The sequence below is a fragment of the Notechis scutatus genome, chromosome 1 (genome assembly GCF_049901735.1).
Source record: "Notechis scutatus isolate UNSWTSFEM ecotype Mainland chromosome 1, rNotScu1.2, whole genome shotgun sequence".
Classification (NCBI taxonomy): domain Eukaryota; kingdom Metazoa; phylum Chordata; class Lepidosauria; order Squamata; family Elapidae; genus Notechis; species Notechis scutatus.
In genome coordinates, this window is record NC_142009.1 from 95,545,873 (window position 1) to 95,568,075 (window position 22,203).

General features: G+C 37.6%; 1 protein-coding gene across 9 annotated transcripts in view; it reads right to left on the reverse strand.

Moving 5' to 3' along the window:
• LAMA2 (laminin subunit alpha 2) overlaps positions 1–22,203 on the reverse strand; it is a 423,950-nt gene that overhangs the window by 139,141 nt on the left and 262,606 nt on the right. For 6 of the 9 annotated variants that reach the window (XM_087972015.1, XM_087972028.1, XM_087972023.1 and 3 more), the window contains 5 exons: positions 20,830–21,041; positions 17,344–17,450; positions 15,478–15,741; positions 10,142–10,322; positions 2,993–3,129 (listed from right to left, as the gene is read on the reverse strand). In XM_087972015.1, coding sequence (XP_087828141.1) covers positions 2,993–3,129; positions 10,142–10,322; positions 15,478–15,741; positions 17,344–17,450; positions 20,830–21,041 — 901 coding nt within the window. The remainder of the gene's footprint in view (positions 1–2,992; positions 3,130–10,141; positions 10,323–15,477; positions 15,742–17,343; positions 17,451–20,829; positions 21,042–22,203) is intronic. The other 3 variants (XM_087972045.1, XM_087972041.1, XM_087972036.1) reach the window with 1 other exon arrangement.

Genomic DNA, 22,203 nt, shown 5'->3' on the forward strand with positions numbered 1-22,203 from the left:
GGTGCTTTGAAATGCATGGGAACATGAATGTAGGATCTGTCTGCAACTCATTAAAACAACCATGTCATTCCTGGGATTTTCTAGCAGGTGCAAAGATCAAATTCAAAGTCCTGCATAGTCTTAATGTTATACATACACTTTAGTCTGATATTGCAGTGTGAGCATAGAATATTAAGTCAGAGCATTCAGTTTGCAAGAAATTTTTTTAGGCAAAGCTAGAAGAAAAACAAGCAGAGGAACCTTGCTGAAACTGAAGAGATGTGGCCTGTGTGATTTTTTTTAGGGCTGGGGGGGGATATCCCCAAATCAATTTCCCCATCATGTTATTAATATCCCTTTCATGCTATCAATATTCCCTTTTTACTAGAAGTCCAAGTGGTAAAAAGTAGATTTTGAAGGAGCTTTACAGTTAGTCCTCAACCATAGTTGAGCCCAAAATTTCTGTTGCTACGTGAGATAGCAATAGCAATTGCACTTAGACTTATATATTGCTTTACACAGCGGTGGGATTTAAACATTTTTACTACTGGTTCTGTGTGCGTGGCTTGGTGGGCGTGGCATGGCTTGGTGGGCATGGCAGGGGAAGGATACTGCAAAATCTCCATTCCCTCCCCACTCCTGGGGGAAGGTTAGTGCAAAATCCCCATTCTCTCCCCACTCCACTAACCTGCTTTCCAGCTCCATTCTCCTGTGCAGGGCAGCAAAAGAAGACCCAGCCAATCAGCTGGGACTCGGGAGGCAGAGAATAGATGGGACGAAGCCAGTCAGAGGTGGTATTTGCAGGTTCTCCGAACTACTCAAAATTTCTGCTACTGATTCTCCAGAACTGGTCAGAACCTGCTGAATACTACCTCTGGCTTCACAGTGCTTTACAATCCTCTCTAAGTAGTTTACAGTCAGCCGATTGCCCCCAACAACCTGGGTCCTCATTTTATCCACCTTGGAAGGATGGATGGCTGAGTCAACCTTGAGCCTGGTGAGAATTGAACTGCCAAATTGCAGGCAGCCAGCAGTCAGCAGAAGCAGCCTGCAGTACCACACTCTAATCACTGCGCCACCATGGCTCTTGATATTTGGAGATATTTGTTAAGTAAGTTTTGCTCCATTTTACAACCTTTCTTGTCACAGTTGTTAAATGAATCACTGAGCTTGTTAAATTAGTAAACAGGGTTATTAAGGGAATCTTTGACTTTGCTTGTCAGAAGATTGCAAAAGGGGATCACATGACCCCAGGACACTGCAACCGTCATAAATATGAGCCACTTGCCAAGCATCTGAATTTTGATCACATACATGAGCATGGGGTGCTATAATGGTTGTAAGTGTGAAAAATGATCATAAATCACTTTTGTTCCAGTGATGTTGTAAATTTGAGCAGTCACTAAATGAACTGTTGTAAGTCGAGGAGTACCTGCATTGTTTCATTTTAGGGCAACCCAAATATGGGCTTGAATGGATCTAGGGTGATGAGCAATTAAGAACCACTGGTTATGCATTCTAAGAAGCAGGGGAGCCTGTACATTGAGAAATACCAGATATAACCTCTTGTGAGCAAATAGTTCACCATATGCAGAGTAAATTACAATCAGCTCTAAGGTTTGTTTTGCAAGAAGGCAGCTTCATGCAATATTCCTTTTCCTGCAAGTTATGAGAGACTCTGAAATTGGCTCCACTAAAAGCTCAAACAGAGAAGGGGGCACTTGCACCTGGCTTTGGAGAAATGAGTTGAAATACGTTAAAAAGGGAGACTTGGCTGACAGATCATTATTAATTTAGAGAGTGCCATAGCAGCTGCCATACTAATGCACTCAGATAATAGACAAGGCAAGGAGGGATATGAGAGAGCCCAGAACTGAAAGAGGGGTCTTCACCCTCATTAAGCCACTTTGCAGAAGCTTGGCGATCGGTATGCCGGAGAAAGACGGATGCTTCGTAGGAGAGCTTTACAATCCCCAAAGAAAATAAATTTATCTCATTAATTAACTGGATTAACAACCATAGAAATAGATTTGATTGCTTGCATTCAGGACACATATTCTTAAACAACTTAGTGCAACTGTAAACCGACTTAACCCTCTTTTTGTTGCTAGTAATCATTATTTGCACAGCTTTTTTTTTAGCTGATTACAAACTTTATTTTTCAGTGTATTCTCAAGAAACTAATTCGGATTGAAATAGCAACAATGTAAAAATAAGTAAGAGTGCACAAGTTGCTTATAAGCCCTATAGCTAAATGGAACCATACGCAGATTGGGGCTAGACAGAGATAAACAATAGCTTCTTTATATTTGACATTGTCAATGCAATTCACTGCCATTAAATATATTGATGAGCAATAAGATAAACACTACTTGGAAATTAAGTATTTAATAATCCTAATAAAAGGATCCTTCATATTTTATCACATTAATATCCAAGGAGATCAGAATAGTGTAGATATAATCAAAATAGCATATCAGCATTATCCAATTTATTTATATAATAATATCTAGTGTCCATTTCAGTTATATAATATCAATATTTTAGGATCAATACAAAAGTATATAATACATGGGAGCTTACCACTGGTCATCTTTGTTTTTAACCTGATCTCTCTTCTATGTTTCATTTCTATTTTTAATTTAAAAAACTAATAACAATATTGTCTATAAATATAAAAAAAATGTTATCCTGGAATAAAATGTTTGGAATATTATTAATATAATCCATGGAAAAAGTGATTGCTTTCGTGTGTTTTTTTAAAAGTAGATCTCAGCTAGCAACATTTCGCTTTGTTGGGATAAATTGTATCCAAGTGTAATTATATAGGTTACTATATGTTCTTTTGCTTTCAACTATAAGAACTGATTCACAATATGTGCGTATATGACATTTCTGTGCATACTATGCCAGTTCTAGTTAAAACACAACTTCAAGGATATGCAAGACAACTTTATCTGGTATAACTTCCTAAAGTTAGGACAGTGGAAAAAGAAAGAAAAGAAACACTCACCTTGCATCCACTGATAATATCATGACCCCAGTGGTTCGGTACACATTTTTCACATCGGTTCCCTGTAGTATTGGGAGGGCAGATGCAACGGCCCGTATGTGGGTCACAATTATTACCAAGATGGGAACATTGACAAGCTTCATGGAAGAGGATTAAGAAAGACAAAGAGAATAATTTTCGGCATTTGATACTATTCTCTGTGAAAGTTTATCCAATCATGGGCTAGTAAAATAATAAATCAGTGACATTCCAATATGGTCATGATGAGTACCAGAAGGAAGTAGGACAAAGAAATGGGTTTATCATTTGAGTTACCATTAAAAATATTTTGAACGATGTATTCAATGTATTTCAACAATAACTCAAGAAGATAAACCCACTTCTTATTATTAACATTTAATAATTTTAACCTAGCTCTCATTGAGGACATTTGTGGCATGAAAGGGAGCAGCTACAGATAGACCTTGACTTATGATCCCAATTCACTCCAAAATTTCTGTGGCTAAGCGAGACATTTCTTCAGTGAATTTTGTTCCATTTTATGACCTTTCTTGCCATAGTCATTAAGTGAGTCACTACAGTTGTTCGGTTAGTAACACAGCTGTTAACTGAATCTGACTTCCCAATTGACTTTGCTTGTCAGAAGGTTGCAAACTTCATAACTCTGGAACACTGCAACCGTCATAAATAGGAATCAGCTGCCAAGCATCTGAATTTTGATCACGTGATCATGGGGATACTGCAATGGTTTTAAGTGTGAAAAATGGTCATAAGTCACTTTGTTCAGTGCTGTTGTAATTTTGAATGGTCATTAAACGAACTCTTGTAAGTCAAGGACTACTTGTATTGGTTCAGAACTTTGCTGTATTCTAAGGTTCTTTCCTTCAGTCCATTTCCGATAGAAAGAGTCCTTTCTTCTTTTCTTTTGCCCCTCATTAGAGAAACCAGCTCTCTATCATAGCATGTGGCTTCTTTAAGATACCTTTGGGAACTTAAGCAATTATTTCTATATACCCTTAATGGGTTTTGTTAATCACACACTCAGGGTTATATTCCCCAGGGAATGAACTTCAACCAGGGTTATTTTATTTCCCCCCCTCAACAGTTATGTAGATCCTGTTCCAAACAGCAACTTTTCGGAAATAAGAGAACATAAAACCTGCTATTCTTAGCATGCTAGCTGTTCATTTATCTTTTTTTCTTGGAATGAATGAAATAAAGAGAATAGTGATTCTGTTTTAAATATTTGCAAAGTAAGCAGATAGCAAACCTATATCTTTGTGCTTAGCATAATACCTAATAATAAATACTTCCAAATAACTGCAATGGAATTGATGTTAAAAAAACAAACACCAAAATTATTACCTTAGGTTGGAACCCAGTATTTATTGTACTTTTGTCTTGTTATGGAGTTTTAACTAGGCAATGTATTAATCTGTAAGGAAGAATCGGTGAAAATAATGGACAGATGATATTTTAAAATGTCCATCAATTCTGCAGAGCTAATCCAATTCTCTTTTTTCTCTATCCTTAAATCATATTTGTTTTTGCAAGATATAACAGTTTAAATCATCAGTCTCCACAGTTTTATATATTTAAATTGGGATAACAGGCACTATTTCATGACTGAAAATACAATTAACTTTAAAAATAAAATTCCACATGTAAACTCATTATCAGAAGGCTGTGCACTGAATAAAGAATTCCTACTTAGTCTTAATCTAAAAATGCATGTTTTTCAAGGCTATTTGCATTAATATAACTGTAAATTTCTTTGTGAAAAAGAGATACCCTTGATGGCTCTGTCTTGCTGTACTAGAAGGGACAAATCATTGAGTGATAGGAAATTTAGATTCGGGGCTTTTAGACGTTTCACATCAGGTACAACAATGAAAGTTGATTCTCCAGAAATTAACTCCAACCTAATTAAATAATAGCAGAAGATTCACACATTCAAAGTGGCTACATATTTTAATTTGTAAGTTATATCCATGCCTATCTGCCTATTGCACAACACAGGAATAGGAGATATATCACATATAAACATACATAGAGGAGCCACTTTAGTGTAGTGGTTAAGGCACCAGGCTAGAAACCAAGAAATGGTGGGTTCTAGTTCTACCTTAGGCATGAAAGGTAGCTGGTGAATTTGGGCCAGTCACTCTTTCTCAGTGGGCAATGTCAGACTCAGATGACAAGCCAGTTAGTCTATTCCTGACCAATGGATCAGTATTTGGTTGGTCTGAAAAAATTGGACCCTGCACATCCGTGAAAATGATAGGAAGATACACACACACACACACACACACACACACAATCAATCAATCAATCAGAATAGAGTTGGAAGGGATCTTGGAGGTCTTCTAGTCCAACCCCCTGCTCGAGTAGGAGACTCTATACAATTTCAGACAGGTGGTTGTCCAGTCTTTTTTTAAAAAAAAAAAATCTTCCAGTGATGAAGTACCAACAACTTCTGATGGCAAACTGTTCCACTGGTTAATTGTCCTCACTATTAGGAAGTTTCTCCTTAATTCCAGGTTGTTTCTCTCCTTGAGTGGTTTTCATCCATTATTTCTTGCCTTGCTTTCTGGTGTGTTGGAAAATAAGTTGACCCCCTCCTCTTTGTGGCAGCCTTAGAAATACTGGAACACTGCTATCGTGTCATCCCTATCCCTGCTTTTCTCTAGACTGGACATACCCAATTCTTGCAACCGTTCTTCATATGTTTTTGTCTCTATGCCCTTAATCATCCTTTTTGATTAAGGACACCCTTTTTGTCTCCAGTTCCTTAATTGCTCTTCTTTGCACTTTTTCCAAAGTCTCAACATCTTTTTTGTAATGTGGAAACGAAAACTGGATGCAGTATTCCATGTGTTGTCTTACATACACATACTCACTCGCCCACAGAGAGAGAGAGAGAAAGGGGAGAATGAGAAAAAGGGAGAGGGAGGGAGGGAGGGAGGGAGGGAGGAGAGAGAGAGAGAGAGAGAGAGAGAGAGAGAGAGAGAGAGAGAGAGAGAGAGAGAGAGAGAAGCCACAAGTTTTAAAAACCGGTAGGATGATGTTACAAAGTTGGATAATGAGTCACCATAGAGCACCAAGAATCCCACAGATTTTCCTCTACTAGGCACAAACATGATCAATGCGGTGATGAAATTTCCCACAGTTAGTTCCTGAGCCAGCATGTACTATACATCTATCCAATATATTGAAGAACTAATGTTATCATTTTCAAGTCATATTGTTAGTGCTACAACAAGCTGGGGAAAGACTGACATTAAAGTCCACATTTTTTTCCTTGCAAAGTAAAAATTGCACTTTGGTAGAGAAAATAAAGATAATCCTTGTGCACACAGCTTGATATAGAATTCTTTTTTTTTTTTGCAAGAACATTTCTATACTAGGTTCAATATGTTTTCTATATTTAACTTCCAGTATGGAGCTCATATTCATAATGTTTGCTCTGTTTATTATATTCCTTTAATTTTAATTGACTTTTTAAAGAAAATGTTACCTTGCAAGATAAAAAGAAAAAAGATCTTATTTTCTTATTCTACTGCATACAAAAGAAGCATAAATAGACTGGCTTTAAAATAAGCACAATTGTTTGATCTATTTCTCCTGGTCAAATAGAGAATATCTAGGAATACACAATTAGTATAGTCATTCAAGGATGTCTGTACGAACTTTACCAGAGTCTAAGGAATGTTTCTCAAAAGCATACATTGTTGACCAGGAGAGAAAATGGAAAAGATCAGGATGTTGTATACTGCAGTTAGAACCTATTAGGACTGTGCCATTTTTGTCCATTTTGCACAGAATAGTGGTATCTATTCTACTGATGATTATTTTTGTCTGTATGCCGATGCATTGTTTAAGATGCATTCATTAACCGTTAGTGCATCATTTATTTCCAACACTATATCATAGAAAATAATGGAGGTTGATGGATCAAACATGGTCATTCAAACAGTGACAAATGGTTATAGAAAGTTTTCATAACAAAACCAACAGCAGACCTACAGACCTGCAAGTGCCACAAAAATGACAAACCACAGTAATTCCTGGTGTGCTTGTTCAATCTCCTTTTATGCTAAGTTCTTTAATACTAGATTTATCATTTATTTTTCATTTTATGTGTTTCTTTTCAATGAATCCAAGAAACGACCTTTTATTCTTACCAAACGCTGTCATGCTTGAACATTAACATGACAATAAACACACCTTTATAGGTTCACGCTTTCATTTCTAGGTCTCTACAAGAATTGAGTCATGGTTCTGAATATAATCTGCAGAAATCTTAAAATGCATCTATCTCACCAACAATATTTGCTTTTCACTAGTTAACAGAAGGATCACACTAAGTTATCCCTCAATAGCCTTGAGGTTACTGTCATTCTTCAGAATAATCAGGAGGAGGATTCTTATTACTCAGTGTTACCACAAAAAAAACTGGACATTTGAATAGGAGGAGCCTATTTGATGTTTTGAAGATAGACTTTAGAGTACCAGACAAGTTCAGCCAAGGTTTAATTTAGATTGCAATTGTATAGGCAAGGTAGAGAAGGTCCCATTTAATTCAATTTTATTTAATTCTGAATAGGGATGCAGAGAACCAGGCTCCTTGTTTAATAAGATAGCTTTCCTTCCATATGTATTTGTAAATAAACATCACTGAAAATAACATATGGCTAAGCATATAGGGTTGTGCTCTAAATACAGATCCATGGATTAGTTTAATTCTAACTCAGATTCATTTGTGAAGCTGATTTTAGTTTAGTGTAGTTTCTCAACTGTGTAAATTTTTTTTTAAAAAGCTTGCATTTAGTTTAATGAAAAGAAGGACTAGGGGTGACATGACAGCAGTGTTCTATTCCAATATTTGAGGGGCTGCCACAAAGAAGAGGGGTCCAACTTATTTTCCAAACCACCAGAAGGCAGGACAAGAAATAATGGATGGAAACTAATCAAGGAGAGAAACAACCTGGAACTAATGGGAAGTTTCCTGACAGTTAGAACAATTAATCAGTGGAACAACTTGCCTCCAGAAGTTTTGAATGCTTCAATACTAGAAGTTTTTAAGAAGAGTTTGGACAACCATTTGTCTGAAATGGCATAGGGCTTCCTGCCTGAGCAGGGGGTTGGACTAGAACACCTCCAAGGTCCCTTCCAAATTTGTTATCTGTTATTTTTATGCATACTTTCCCCAATATACTCATTTAATATTTTTCTTTATTACTTACTTCATATATTTTCTCTCATAAATTGTATTTTTTTTAAAATCACTGATCCAGAGCACATGTATTTTTACATTCTTTTAGCCAATACATACAATTTACATATAATTTACAGTGTATATACATACACTGGGCCACATGAGTAGCTGGCTGTTGCACACATTCCACACATGCACCCAGCTCCACTCACACGGTGAAAGTTGCAGACACTTGCACATCCACATGCATTTACCCCTCCCACAAAATCATCACCTCTTTCTCTCCTCCCCCTGCTCCCAGAAATGTTGGGGAACTCTGGGCTAGAACCTCCCAAGTCGAGAAGGGAGATGTCACAGAAGATTGTGGAGAATAAAAGGCTATGATTCTATGTGACTTCTAGATCCAGGTGGACAGGCAGCTATTGGCCAATCAACTAAATATCAAGGCAGTAGATAAGGACCAAACAATAGCAGTGATGATAAATGTGGTTGTGCCAAGTGACAGCATCTTCAGGAATAAGTATGAGGAACTGGAGTAATTCTAAGGCCTGAAGGAGGAACTAGAGAGGATGCAGAAAACAAAGATCAAAGTGGTCGCATCAGTGGTAGGAGCACTTGGGGCTGTGGCTCTTAAGCTGGGAGAGTGGCTCAACAGATCCCAGGAACCACATCAAAGCTCTCTGTCCAGAAGAGTGCAGTGCTGTGGACAATTAATATCCTGTATACAATACTCTCCAACTCCTAGACCTCTGGTGGAGGACCTGAGATGACATATGAGGGGTCCCTATAGGAGTGAGGAAGGAATTTTTAAAATAGAATTGATCCTTTTCTTCTCTTTCCTCAGTTCATTCTTGCTGTTTTTTAAATATATGCATTTTAGTGCTTTGTCTAATAAAAGGATTTATAATCTGAATTAAAAATGCATAACGTATACATGTATTAAAATTAGTAATTTAATATGCACTTGGATCCTTGAAAAAAGTTCATTTCATCTTATGAGAGCACAACCCTGATTTGCTATTCATTAAATCACCACTGTCCACTTTGTTAACCTTTTTTATTTTCAATATTTTTTGCTCTTTAATAAGGTAACCTGAAAAAAACACAATTTTTGTGGTTAATGAACAAAAAAAGAAACAACAAATGAGCAATTGAGTTAGTTTGGAAGCACTTCTTTCAAATCAGTTTATTCATAGCACCCATAATTATATTCTGATCTGAACATCAGCTAGAAATAGTTCATATTACAATGTCTTAAAATCTAATTTTTTGAGCATCCTTAGTTCTAAAACAGGATCATACATCAACAATATAGGTCAGTGCTGGATAAATATAGCAATTATTTTTAAATAATTGTTCTAATATAAAGTGAAATTTTATTTTATTTTACAGTAGATATTAGGAAATGTAAACTGCAAAAGAAATAATTTCCGTGCAAAGGAAATAATTTCAATGACTGACTTACTGTTAAGAATATTAAACAGTATATTAAACACAGTGAGCAAAGTAATTGCAACATCTGAATTCCTTAAAAGGGAGCCAGCCCAAAACTAATCATTCCTTGCTTAGACATTATGGTGTTCTTTCTATTCTCTCTAACTCAACAACTTGTGCATAGAATCACTATATAATTTTTTTCATTGTTTATAACGTCTCATGCCCATTTTGCTCTAAAGAATATGATGTCTGCTTGATAGTTATATAGTTTAATTACAGACATTTTATTTGCTTCTTTAAAATGTTGATTGTCTTGCATGTCTGAAAATACTTTGTCCAAGTTTTCAAATAAAAATAAAAACTGTCCTATGTGAAATCAATTTTGCCTAGAGCTAAACTCCATAGTAAAAATGATGCCCATTGGAAGACCATTTTAAAAAACCCTTCCTCTCCCACAAAGCTATTAGCTATTAAATGAAGCTTGATTATATACTTACGGGTGCATCCTCCTTCCTCAAAACCATAAAATCCATGAGCACAATGGTCACATTTCTTTCCTCCAACACCTGGTTGACAGTGGCACTGTCCGGTTTCATCACAGTCAAATGATTTTGATCCAAATGAATTACAATTGCAAGGGAGACATCCTCTTGATGACTGCACACCAAAGGTACCAGACTGTCACAGTAGAGACAAGGATAATCAATTAGCAGAAATAAAAACAAGGAGAGAGAAAAGAGGGAGGAACACACAGATTTGAAAAAAAAACTACATAAATGTAGAAAGGAATGATTTTACTTCCCCCCCAGCTTAGACAACCAAAATAAATTAGAATGGATAAACACTGTCATTTTCACGTATAGCCAAATGATGCTATCACATTAACCACATTCATATTTTATGTTTTAAAGTTGTATACCTTCAGCCTAAAATACATTTGTTACTGTCAAAATATGAAATTCAAATCAATCCATTTTGAATTTTATGAACTCAAAATGTATACATGAAGTCTCATTAATATATACCGTGTTTCTCACATAATAAGGCCGGGCCTTATTTTTTGACGAAAACCGGCTAGGCCGTCTTTTCGGGGTGACTTATTTCCCCCCTTGCATCCTCGGGTGGGCGGCGGCGACAGCTTGGATGTTGGGGAGACCTTCCGCCACCGTTAATTTCCCTTCTCCCTTGCTGCCGTGGCGTTACAGCAACGCGCCGCGGCGTTGGCGCAGCCACGTGCAGCCAGTCAGGCTCCTCCCTGCAACCGGAGCCCTGAGGAGACACTTGGCTTCAGGCGCTCCTGTGGCCGCCTTCCCTTTGCCTTCGATGGTAAAGTGAATTATTTTAAAAACCTCCGCTCATCCTATCAGGGCCGTGCGAGCTGAGCAGAGCTGGGAAGCAAACCGCGGGTGTTTTGCCGCGGTTCTGCCCAGCCCGTGCGGCTCTGCGCGGCCCTGGCGGGATGAGCGGAGGTTTTTAAAATAATTCACTTACCTTCAAGGCAAAGGAAGCGGCTCACAGGATGGCCACAGGAGCGCCTGAAGCCAAGTATACCAACAACAAAAGCAAATCCTCAAGGTTGGCTGGAGGGAGGTGGCTACGTGCCCCCGGGCTGCTTCAATGCAAGGTCCTGACTTGCAGCATCCTGCCGTTGCCGCCGCGTCCTTTTCGCTGCCGCCTCCCTCTCCGACTGCAAAACTTGTGTGCTTTGCCAACGCTCCGAGCGAGGCGAGCTCTTTCATACATAGAGAGAGAGGGAAAGATGCCGGCGTGCTCCGAGAGGCTGGCTCTTTTCTCTAGCCGAGGCTGACAGGAAGTGCCTCCAGGGCCGTGGCAGGCAAGCCGCGGGTGTTTCCTAGTTCTGCCCAGCGCACGGCTCTGCCACGGCCCTGGCGGGATGAGCGGAGGGCCCGGCGGGAGGCACTTGTTGCCTTGGTGACATTTCGGGTGCCTCCGCCGCCTCCTCGCCCATCGCAGGTGGCGGTGGCGGTGGCGGCGGCAAGTGGCGGCGCTTCGCTGAGGGAAAAGAAGACAGCGCAGCCACCTTGCTTGCTTTCCCACCTGCCCGCCCCAGATGGCCTCAGGAGCGGCGGCAGTGGCAGCAGGCACGCACACTCCTGCCGGCGAAGGGAGGAGAGGCGAGAAAAGAAGAAGGGAGTGCGGCAGCAGCGGCTGTCACATATCGTCTCATAGCGGGGCAAGGCTGGCAAGCTGAGGTGGCCGCACCAGAGAGCGTCACTGCCGACCCGTCGTGAGGATAAAGGAGCGGGATAGAGATTCAGTCAGATGTCAGCCTCGGCTAGAGAAAAGAGTCAGCCTCTCGGAGCACGCCGGCGTCTTCCCTCTCTCTCTATGTATGAAAGAGCTTGCCTCGCTCGGAGCGTTTGGCGAAGCACACGAGTTTCGCAGTTGGAGAGGGAGGCGGCGGCGAAAAGCAGGATGCTGCAAGTCAGGACCTTGCATTGAAGCAGCCCGGGGGCACGTAGCCACCTCCCTCCAGCCCACCTTGAGGATTTGCCTTTTGTTGTTGGTATACTTGGCTTCTAGCGCTCCTGTGGTCGCCTTCCCTTTGCCTTCGAAGGTAAAGTGAATTATTTTAAAAACCTCTGCTCATCCCGCCAGGGCAGGCAGAGCCGCACGGGCTGGGCAGAACCAGGAAACACCCGCGGCTTGCTTCCCGGCTCTGCTCAGCTCGCACGGCCCTGATAGGATGAGCGGAGGTTTTTAAAATAATTCACTTTACCATCGAAGGCAAAGGGGAGGCCCTTGGCCACAGGAGCGCCTGAAGCCAAGTGTCTCCTCAGGGCTCCGGTTGCAGGGAGGAGCCCTGACTGGCTGCACGTGGCTGCGCCAAACGCCGTGGCGTTGCTGTAACGCCACGGCAGCAAGGGAGAAGGGAAATTAACGGTGGCGGAAGGTCTCCGATATGAAGTGCTCCACCAACGCAGGCAGCACCATATCCGGGCATGCAACAAAGTACTTCCTAACGGCAAGCCCCCCCACCATTCCCCCATTTCGCATGTTTAATATGGGCCTTAATTTGGGGGAGGCTTAATTTGATTTTATGCCAATAAATCATGCTGGGGCTTCCTATTGGTGGAGGCCGTATTGTTGGAGAAACACGGTATTTGTTAAATACCACAATGCAAAAGCATATCTTTTATTTTTTAAAAAAAATAAATATGTTACAATAAAAACATTTCACAAAGATACCTGTATCTTATATAAAATGTTGCCTTTAAGGAATTTGCAATAGCTCCTTGAGTTACCATTACAAAGCATAAAAACATACACCAGTCCACAGAATACATCAGACCGTTATTCTGCCTTAACTACGGATCTGCTTGGCATCCTGATAATCAGGTAAAGCTTGAATCTGTTTCTTGATAGGAAGCCAGGTTAAAACAATAAACATTCACATTTTATAGACATTTCTTCTTTTCAGTCTACTGGGATGGTTGCTATATTTAGCAAGGAGAGGAAAAGCTTCACTGATGCAATTAAGGTTTAATTAAATACTGTATCCTTATCCTCTTATGTTACCCTCTTATCTCTTCTTATGATGCAGAAACAGGCAAAAAAGAAAAAGGAGAGAGAGAGAGAGAGAAAAAACCCAAACCAAAACCAAAGTTGAACATTCTCAAGAATAATTCAGAATAATTCAATGAAGCAGGAATAATCAGCATGCAATTTTAATAAATAGTTGGACAATGTCCTGTTTAAAGGCTGAAAATAAGAAAATAAATTATCCTTTAGAATAAAATTCTTTGCTATAAGATTCTTGTGTGAATTTCTATTCAAATGAACCAATAATCCTAGAGGTTCACACACTTATGCCGTAAATAAACAATAAACACACACGAGAGAGAGAGAGAGAGAGAGAGAGAGAGACAGAGAGACAGAGAGACAGAGAGAGAGAGAGAGAGACAGAGAGGGGGGGAGAGAGAGAGGGAGAGGGGCTTCATTTTCCTCAATAAATCAATGAACAAGTACAATGTTTTTGACTTATTTGTTTAATTGGATTCTCTTTATCTAGTTTTAGGACCTGTGTGGATGGCAGATCACATTTTAAATCATATTTATGCAGAACTGTTGAAAATCCAATTTTTAAATACCTCTGTATCTGTTAACTAAAACTATGTTTTATCTACTTTGTTCACATGAAGGTAGTAAATAATATAATAAATTTCATCTTCTGTTTAATACAGGTAGTCCTCGACTTACAACAGTTAATTTAGTGACTTTTCAAAGTTACAATGGCATTGAAAAAAAATGACATGATCGTTTTTCATACTTACAATTGCTGCAGCACCCCCCAAAGTCACATGATCACAATTTTTGCAATCACCTTTTGCAATCTTCTGACAAGTAAAATCAGTGGGGAAGCCAGATTCACAGCCATGTTACTAACTGGAGCTCTTCACTTAACAACTGTGGCAAAGAATGTCCGTAAAACGAGGCAAAATTCACTTATTTAACAACAAAAAATTTGGCCTCAATTGTGTTCATAAGTCAAAGACTACCTATCTTAAGGCTTCCTACATTCAAAACAAGCTCAGTTCCAATGGTGAATTCCAAGAAGTTTTGGAACTACAGCTAGAATAGCAGGTTCTCTTCATCCAATCAATGATGCAGCATCTTTAAAAGTGAGGAGAGGTTCAGAGTTTGATTGCAAAGTGAAACTGCAGGAAGATCTGCCATTCAATATACAAGACTAAGGAATTCCCTTGGGCACCTTTAAACTCTTGGTTTAGTATAAAGTAGCTCAAGGGATTGTGATCCATTGAGAAGAAGTTCATTGTTTCTTTTAACACAGATTCTGCTATGCCAGAAATATTGTTATTTCTGGCTTGTAGCTCCCTCTGATTTAGAACAACACTGCAAATGCTTAAGAATATCATGCAGAAAAGCATATAAATTCATCTGGCAGTGAACAACCATGTCTGTTCATGTTACTTGTAGCAAAAGGTCAGCAGAAGCAATGGTTGCCTAAGGGAATCACAAGAATCTGCCTATATCTATGTACTGCAGGGGGGCCAATCAAATCAGAGAGTTCATTTATGGTTCATCAGATTCGCTGTTCCACATCCCTTGAATTCTGCTACAATATTTTAACACGAAAACATGTAAAATTAAATGGAAAGCTGACAAGCTGCAAAACAAAGCACTTGTCTCTATCACATTTGACTTTCAAGAACATCTCACATTTTACAAGAGTCTACAGCAGTGTCTCTCAACTTTATCAACTGTCTGGGAAATTCTGGGAATTGAAGTCCACACATCTTCACATTGCCAAAGCTGAGTAACACTGCTCTAAAGCACTCTCTCCCCTGGGAGTTCCCCTCCCCCCCCCCCCCAGGCAACGCCAAGGTTGGAAACCCCAAAAACCCCTGCTCTAAAGCACTCTTTGGGGAGCAGCTTAACAATTTGTAGGGTAATAAAGTGGCAATGACTTCATTACAATGTGTGCAATTTCTCAAAAGGAGGATATACCTCATTCATAGTTTTTTAAAGAAAAAAATTGAAATTATATTGGATTTCTTTAGAATTTCTTTGAATTTCTGGTGTATTAATGGTATTAATTTTAAGACTAAAATTGGCTATACTGTATATTAATGTAAAAAGTACTGTTGTGAGGTGTTTGTAAAAGGAATTCTTTAATAATTTAGGTGGAGGCTCTGTTCCCAGAAGGTTATCGTTCCATCATCATAATTTTCTCAGCCTTGTTTTGAAAGTTGACAGGACATTGATTTTCTTTTCAGGGTTTTGGATAGCACAACCCAGCACAAACACATGCCAAAATGCAACACATGCAGAATGTATCATGTTTTATTACCAAAGCAGAAGACTTGAAAGCACCCCTTGGGCACCCACTTGCAGTGGGAGAGCCCCATCTTTGATGGGGTGCTTTCGTGTGTCGGGAGTTCGATGGCTTCCCTTTCTTGATGTACACCTGCCTGCTCAGTTCACACCGTTTACCAGCAAATCCAGATTTACAAATACATCTCCCTGACACATCACAGTTCAAGGACATGGATCCTACTGGATTGCAGCCACACGGAATGCAGAATTGCTTTTCTGGAGCCCAAAAGTAAGTGGACTTTTGAAGAGGAAGAGGGAAGGAAAGCAAGAAGTGAATATATACGAAATGTCAGTAGAGTAGATATCATGAGAATAAAAGCCAGAAATACCAAAGATTTGTAGAGCTAAATATCAGGGCCAATCATATTACTATTATAGCATATTTTCTATACTTCAAGCATTGATTTTTACTTATAAAACCAATCAAATGTTGCTGTGAATGATTTTCAATAAGATTTGTTTTCATTTACATCACTTACAATAAGAGGCTTCCCTGAAATTTCAACATTTTGGCAGAACTGTTTGGCAAATATTAGTAAGAATTCTGGAAATCATATTTTGAAATTTTATTTTTAAAGTTATGGAATACTGATGATTCCTCCTCATACTTCCTGCTGTTCAATTTTAAACAGCCATACAGGAGATATGGACAAATGTCTAGTAGAAACAAACAATGATATTCCCTAAAACACTCATGCTTTAATTACTCTCTAATTTCATAATTACTCTCTGACTAATTACCTGTTTATTAGCTTCAGGATATACTTGATTGCTTGCTCTAGCTATTTTACAATATTCTATTCTAAATGCTTCAAGGCCAATATCAAGAGCTTTAAGCATTTACATTTCATGAGAAAAAAATATAAGTACTGTATATCATTACGATCAAGATGCATGTGTTGTAGGCATGTTCACTGATGAGGAGATATCAGTAATTTAATATTAAACACTTATGTGTGAACCTTGTGCTCATCACTGTATTGTCAGGATTCAGAAAGGCATTGGAGTTATTCTTTATTCTTATTTCCTTATATATTCTCTATTTTTGTATCTGGGAAAAGAAAATTAGATCTACTGATATATTCTATATAATATAAACTTTAAAATCTCCTCAGCAAATATTTCCTAAGATCATCCAATGAAAGGCATGTAAATACATTTTATATATACATAGAGATATATAGTATTTTATATATTGTGTATATCAAAATAGACATCTCATGGCATAGTTCTGCTGAAAGGGCAAATATCTGCTTTTAACTCATATCACAGGTTAATGTTTGGAGAATCCAGGATGCTCACCATTGTTTGTATGATTGGTTACAATACATAGAAAGGCCTTTGCTATACAGGAAATATACATAAGATTGCACAGTTAGTACTTCCCTCCACCATAGTGCTTTATGAATGAATGGTATTCCATCTCAGAAAAAAACAGAAAAGATTATTTTTATCGCACCACAGAGAAAAAGATGTCTGTATGTTCAGTTACTTGAATATTTTAAAAACAAGTAAACTCTTATGTCAATATTTTTAATGAAAATTATTCCTTGCCCTTTTGTGAGCGTAAATAAAATAATCATGATATATTTATTTTGTTTTAGATTCTAAAGGAGGATAGATTTTGTGCCAGAAAAATAATTTCATTTATTTAGCAAATAGAAGTGTTTCAGAAGCACAATGAAGACTAAGATTTTAAGACTGAAAAGAAAGTCACATAACATAACTTGCCATGTGTGTAAAAATACCAATAGCATTTTATGTATATAGAAAAGTTCTTCTATTCCATAAAAGATGGGAAATGGAACAATTAAGATTGCATCAGATTCTGGTGTCTTACCTTACACTGATTACACTGACGTCCCAGAACATTGGGTTTGCAATGACATTGTCCAGTCTTAGAGTCACAGACTTTTGAAAATGAGCCATTAATATTGCAGCTGCAGGCTTGAGGTAGACAAGAACAGGTTGGAATGAGATGATAATGAACATCCATAGCACACATACGTATAGTACTGTATACATAAAACATTTGCTGGCAATCTTTTGCAAGAGTTTAGTAATCTAACTCCTGTAACATTTTAAATTATCTTACGCTAATGAACAGAAGGTAGAAAAGATCAACTTCTGGAGAAGGGGATGTTCATAAATTACAAATCAATTCCTGCTTTATGATTTACAGCCTGTCATCCAGCTAATCTCCACAGTTCTTATACAAGTAAAAGTTCGTATACAAGTTCTTATACAAGTAAAAGACTCTAGAATACCTAGCAAGGGAATAAAGAGGAATATTGTTTTCTCTCATTTATCATCTTTTAATAGCTGAAGAAGTGGAATTAACCCATAAAGACACAATTCTTCATTTACCGGTAGCTTCCAGGTTATAAAAAAGCCTAACAAATTAAGTCAATAATCTGATCCATACACAGACTAATGACTCCTTTGTGTCAGACCCTATGATGGCCTTATGCCACTTGTAATTTACTCAGTTTAATAAAGCAACCAGCATTTGTGGCAGCCCAACATATGTTTTTTGTTTTTCCTGAATTAGAATGGAAGAACCAGAACTGTCTAATAATATCAAAGTGCAAATATGTTTTTCAATATCAGCCCATAATTCCCCAACCATTATGCATGATGGTTGGGGAATTCTGGAAGTTGAAACATCTTAAAAGTGCTGAAGTTGAAAAACGCTAGTGCAATACCTTTACATTCATGGTGACAAATGACAATTTGTACCTGCCTGACCTATGGATTTCCTCCTCTGTTCAAAAAAACTGTAAAATATTATTTAAGTATTAAATGGAGCATATATGACCATTCACTAAAGACCTTTCCACCTTACTCCTTTGAGTAAATCTAGTTCCCAGAATAAGGTTCTTCCTTAATCTAGTTCCCAGAATAAGGTTCCCAGAATCTAGTTCCCAGAATAAGGTTCTTCCTTATTAGTTCCAGGTAATATCTCAATCCAAATGTTGCATATGGATATTATAAGGGACAGTGTTTCTTAAAATAAACCCCAAATATATTATTCCCTTAAAAAACTGATATTTGAAAATTGGCAAAAAAATTGGCTCTGGAAAGTAGTTTTTTCTACAGATAACATAATCTATCAATCTATCAGGATGTAGAATCAGGATATTGTTTATTTATAGATCATTTTTCTTATTAAATTAAAAAGCAATGAAAAATCAAATGTTTATCTATGGTTGGATGTAGTTGAGTTGATATAAATGAGCATATTTGCCATATATACCCATGAGTCATGAATAATTTGAGAATTTTAGATGCTAAAATACATGTCTCAAATTGTGTAATGGCTTATCCTGGTGGCTTTATCCATGAGTATATGTGGTAATACTTGTTTAAATAACCCATATATTCCATATATATTTGCAAATAAGCCACGGAATTTTTAACCAAAGTTCCATGAAAAATAGACAACCCATACTTTACCTAAGGATAAAGTCACAGGCAAAATTAAAACTATTTGTACATATCTGTAAAATAACCCCTTATATATCTGAATCTGTGAAAAATGTTGAGTGTCAGAATTAGAGTTTAGAGTTGTCATTGAGTACTTCAATTGTGACTCAAGAAACATTAATGCAATGAAGGGAATTATAATTCCATCTTGATTTTTCAAATTTGGGACTTTGATGTTGGTATCTTTAACAAGTAAGTCATCAGAATCTTAGCAGAGTCAGATGACACCTACACCCGAAATATCTTAAGAGCTATACACTAGACAATGAAGACAATGAAGAACACAACACAAGCCACTTGTCTATATACTGGGAAACACTGGAATATAAAATAGATATTTTAATTATGGAACTAGGAATGAGGAATAGGAGTGTTTTTTCAACAGATCTGCAACTTTGCAGAAAGGGTCAAGAGTAAGAGTAAGAGTAATTACAGTAAGAGAGCTCATCTTCAGACAACAGCTGTGGTTGCAACAATGATCAAGGGAAAACTTAACAATGGACAAATGAGAATATCACAGAAACAAATATAGGCAGTGGTGAGTATCTCTAGGTTTTTGTTTTATTTTCGAGGCTTTATTTATTTATTTCCACAATATATAAAACTTTAAAAGGTAACTGAAAAAAGGAACTGGTTTTATAGAAATCACGTTGGGGAGTATCATACTCATTTTGTCTGATACAGAACTTCCTAACTATTTATTCAGCAAATTGCCCTGAATTTCTTGCTATCTTCTGAGCCCTTTTACAAATTAGCCAAAAATTACAGTTCAGGCAAGGATTAGTCGTACTTTATTTTTTTCCAATTCAATTTCATCTAGTTTCTTTTTCTTTTTAAATTTAAATTCATTCTACCCTCTTATACATTAGAATGTGTTTGGTTTTAAATAATTTTTAAGTATTTTGTTACATTGTCTGAAGTAAATTCATGCAGTTTCCTACAAAACCTTTAGCATTAATATTAATTTTTTCACTTTCTGGCAAAACACTTCAAAACACTGAAGTGGTTCCATCCTTTCAAAGATTTGGCACCAATACTTAAGTTTATCCTAAATAATCTAGGATCACTTCCAAAGAAGGCCTGCTAATTTTTGAAATGAATCAAATATCACTTCAAATACCAGTTTTACACTATTGCAATAATCAGAGAAATTGTTCAAATTATTTTTGTAGCCTTAGTGACTATATGCTTCCAACTGGTTTAGCAATGTTTGTTTCATACTAGGATACTCCAGCTCCTCAACCTCTGGCATACAAATATGTCATAACAATAGAACACTTCACACCTCTCTTCCTCATAAAGATATACTTTAATTGTGATTAATTTTACAGGGGTGATTCATTTCCAAACACTTTCTAAAAATGGAGGTAGTCAGTTTTTATAAATGTGCAAACATACAATGTTTTATCTGTGTTTTTAGTTCCTTTGTCTTATTGCAAGGGGCACTTCCAAAACGGGATTAAAGCATGGTGAAAGGGGGAATAAAGGCTGTGGTCTGCAAGAATAATATACAGTTAGATATAATATCTCTTCATGAGAGAAAGAAAGTAAAAAACTCTGAGGTACAGAGGAATAGAAGAGTAAGGGTCATATCTATAAAAAGGAATATTATATGGATGGCATCATGTAAACAAACCAACAGATCATGACCTATTAACAGGCTATTGAGTATGTGTGTGGGTAACCAACAAGACAATCTGAATGGCCCTGCTTTGTGTAATATGGATTTATTCTATGTAATGTTATGCAAATAAATGCTCGTACTGTCTGACACACTCATGAGATATGCCTACAGGGAATGAATGCATTTTGACAGGAAAAGCAAGTTTCCAGGACTTACCTTGACATTTCTTTACATCAAGAGCATCTCCGAAATACCCGTCAACACACTTCTCACAGTACTGGCCTGTTGTACCTGGCTTACATTTAAGACAAGCTCCAGACAAGCTGTCACAACTGCCAGGAATGGAGAAGTCAAGGTTGTCATTACATTGGCAAGGCTGGCACAATCCCCCTGGTTTTGAAGGTTGTCCAAAATAGCCTTCTGCACACCTAGGGTGACAGACAGAGCAGTTCAAGCACTTACTTTGGCCTGTTGGTACAAAGCAATGATAGCAGTTTTGTGGTCCTTAGGAAGCACTAAAAATAGCTTGATTTGGATACTCTGAAGCATTTTCCAGATCCTCTTTCCTCAATTAAAAATAAATAAACAAGGATAATAATAACAGGCTATAGTAGCAAAATTACCAGCTGAAATATTTCCAGTTATGCTTTGTGTTAGATAATAATGTGAAAGGAGGGAAATAAGAAGGGGCTATGCCATAAGAACTAAAGACGAACAAAATCATAGTCAGAAATACCATCTTTGCATTGAAGTTTATGTGACACCACCTAGGTGCAAACTACAAGGGCACAATACCATAACTTACTTGGAAAACTGCTATTCTCCTTCTCAACATAAAATTCCCTGTTTAAGATGGAACCTAATAAACTTTGCAAACTGACAAGGAAGTATAATATATGCATAATAAATCTGTATCTCTATCCATAATAAAGACTGTTCCTGAATTATACATGTATGCAAATCCAATGCCTTACTCTGAATATGTTTAGGATAGTAGCTAAAATTTTGTTTGGACTCCTATCACAAAATGGGCATATCTGTAATGTTTAGAAGGATAGAGGAGAATGTTAACGACCAGGTCATATGAATCCTGTTCAGTGATCAGTTTCAAAGAAGGTTGATAGGGCAGAAGACAAATGGCTCCATAAGACTATAATCTCCATGACTAGTAATATATAACAACACACAGTTAGAAACTCAATCTTATGCTTAGAACCTTAGTCTGTTTCTTTTGTTCTTAAATTATATAGAAGCATAGAACAAAGGTTCCCATGTGGCCAGTGCAATACTATTGCTGGAAGTATTTATTTATTTTTATTTTATTTATTTATTTTGTCAAATGCTTACAATATGATAGAAATAAGAATAAACATAAGTTTAAATACAAGAAATAGGAACTAATAATTGGGGACAATAGGACAGGGATGAGAGGCATGACTGTGTGCTTATGCACGCCCCTTACAGACCTCTTAGGAATGGGGTGAGGTCAATAGAGATTAGTTTGAGGGTAAAGGAGTGGGGGTTTGAGCATGTGACAACAGAATCAGGTAGTGAGTTCCAGACATTGACCATTCTGTTGCTGAAATCGTA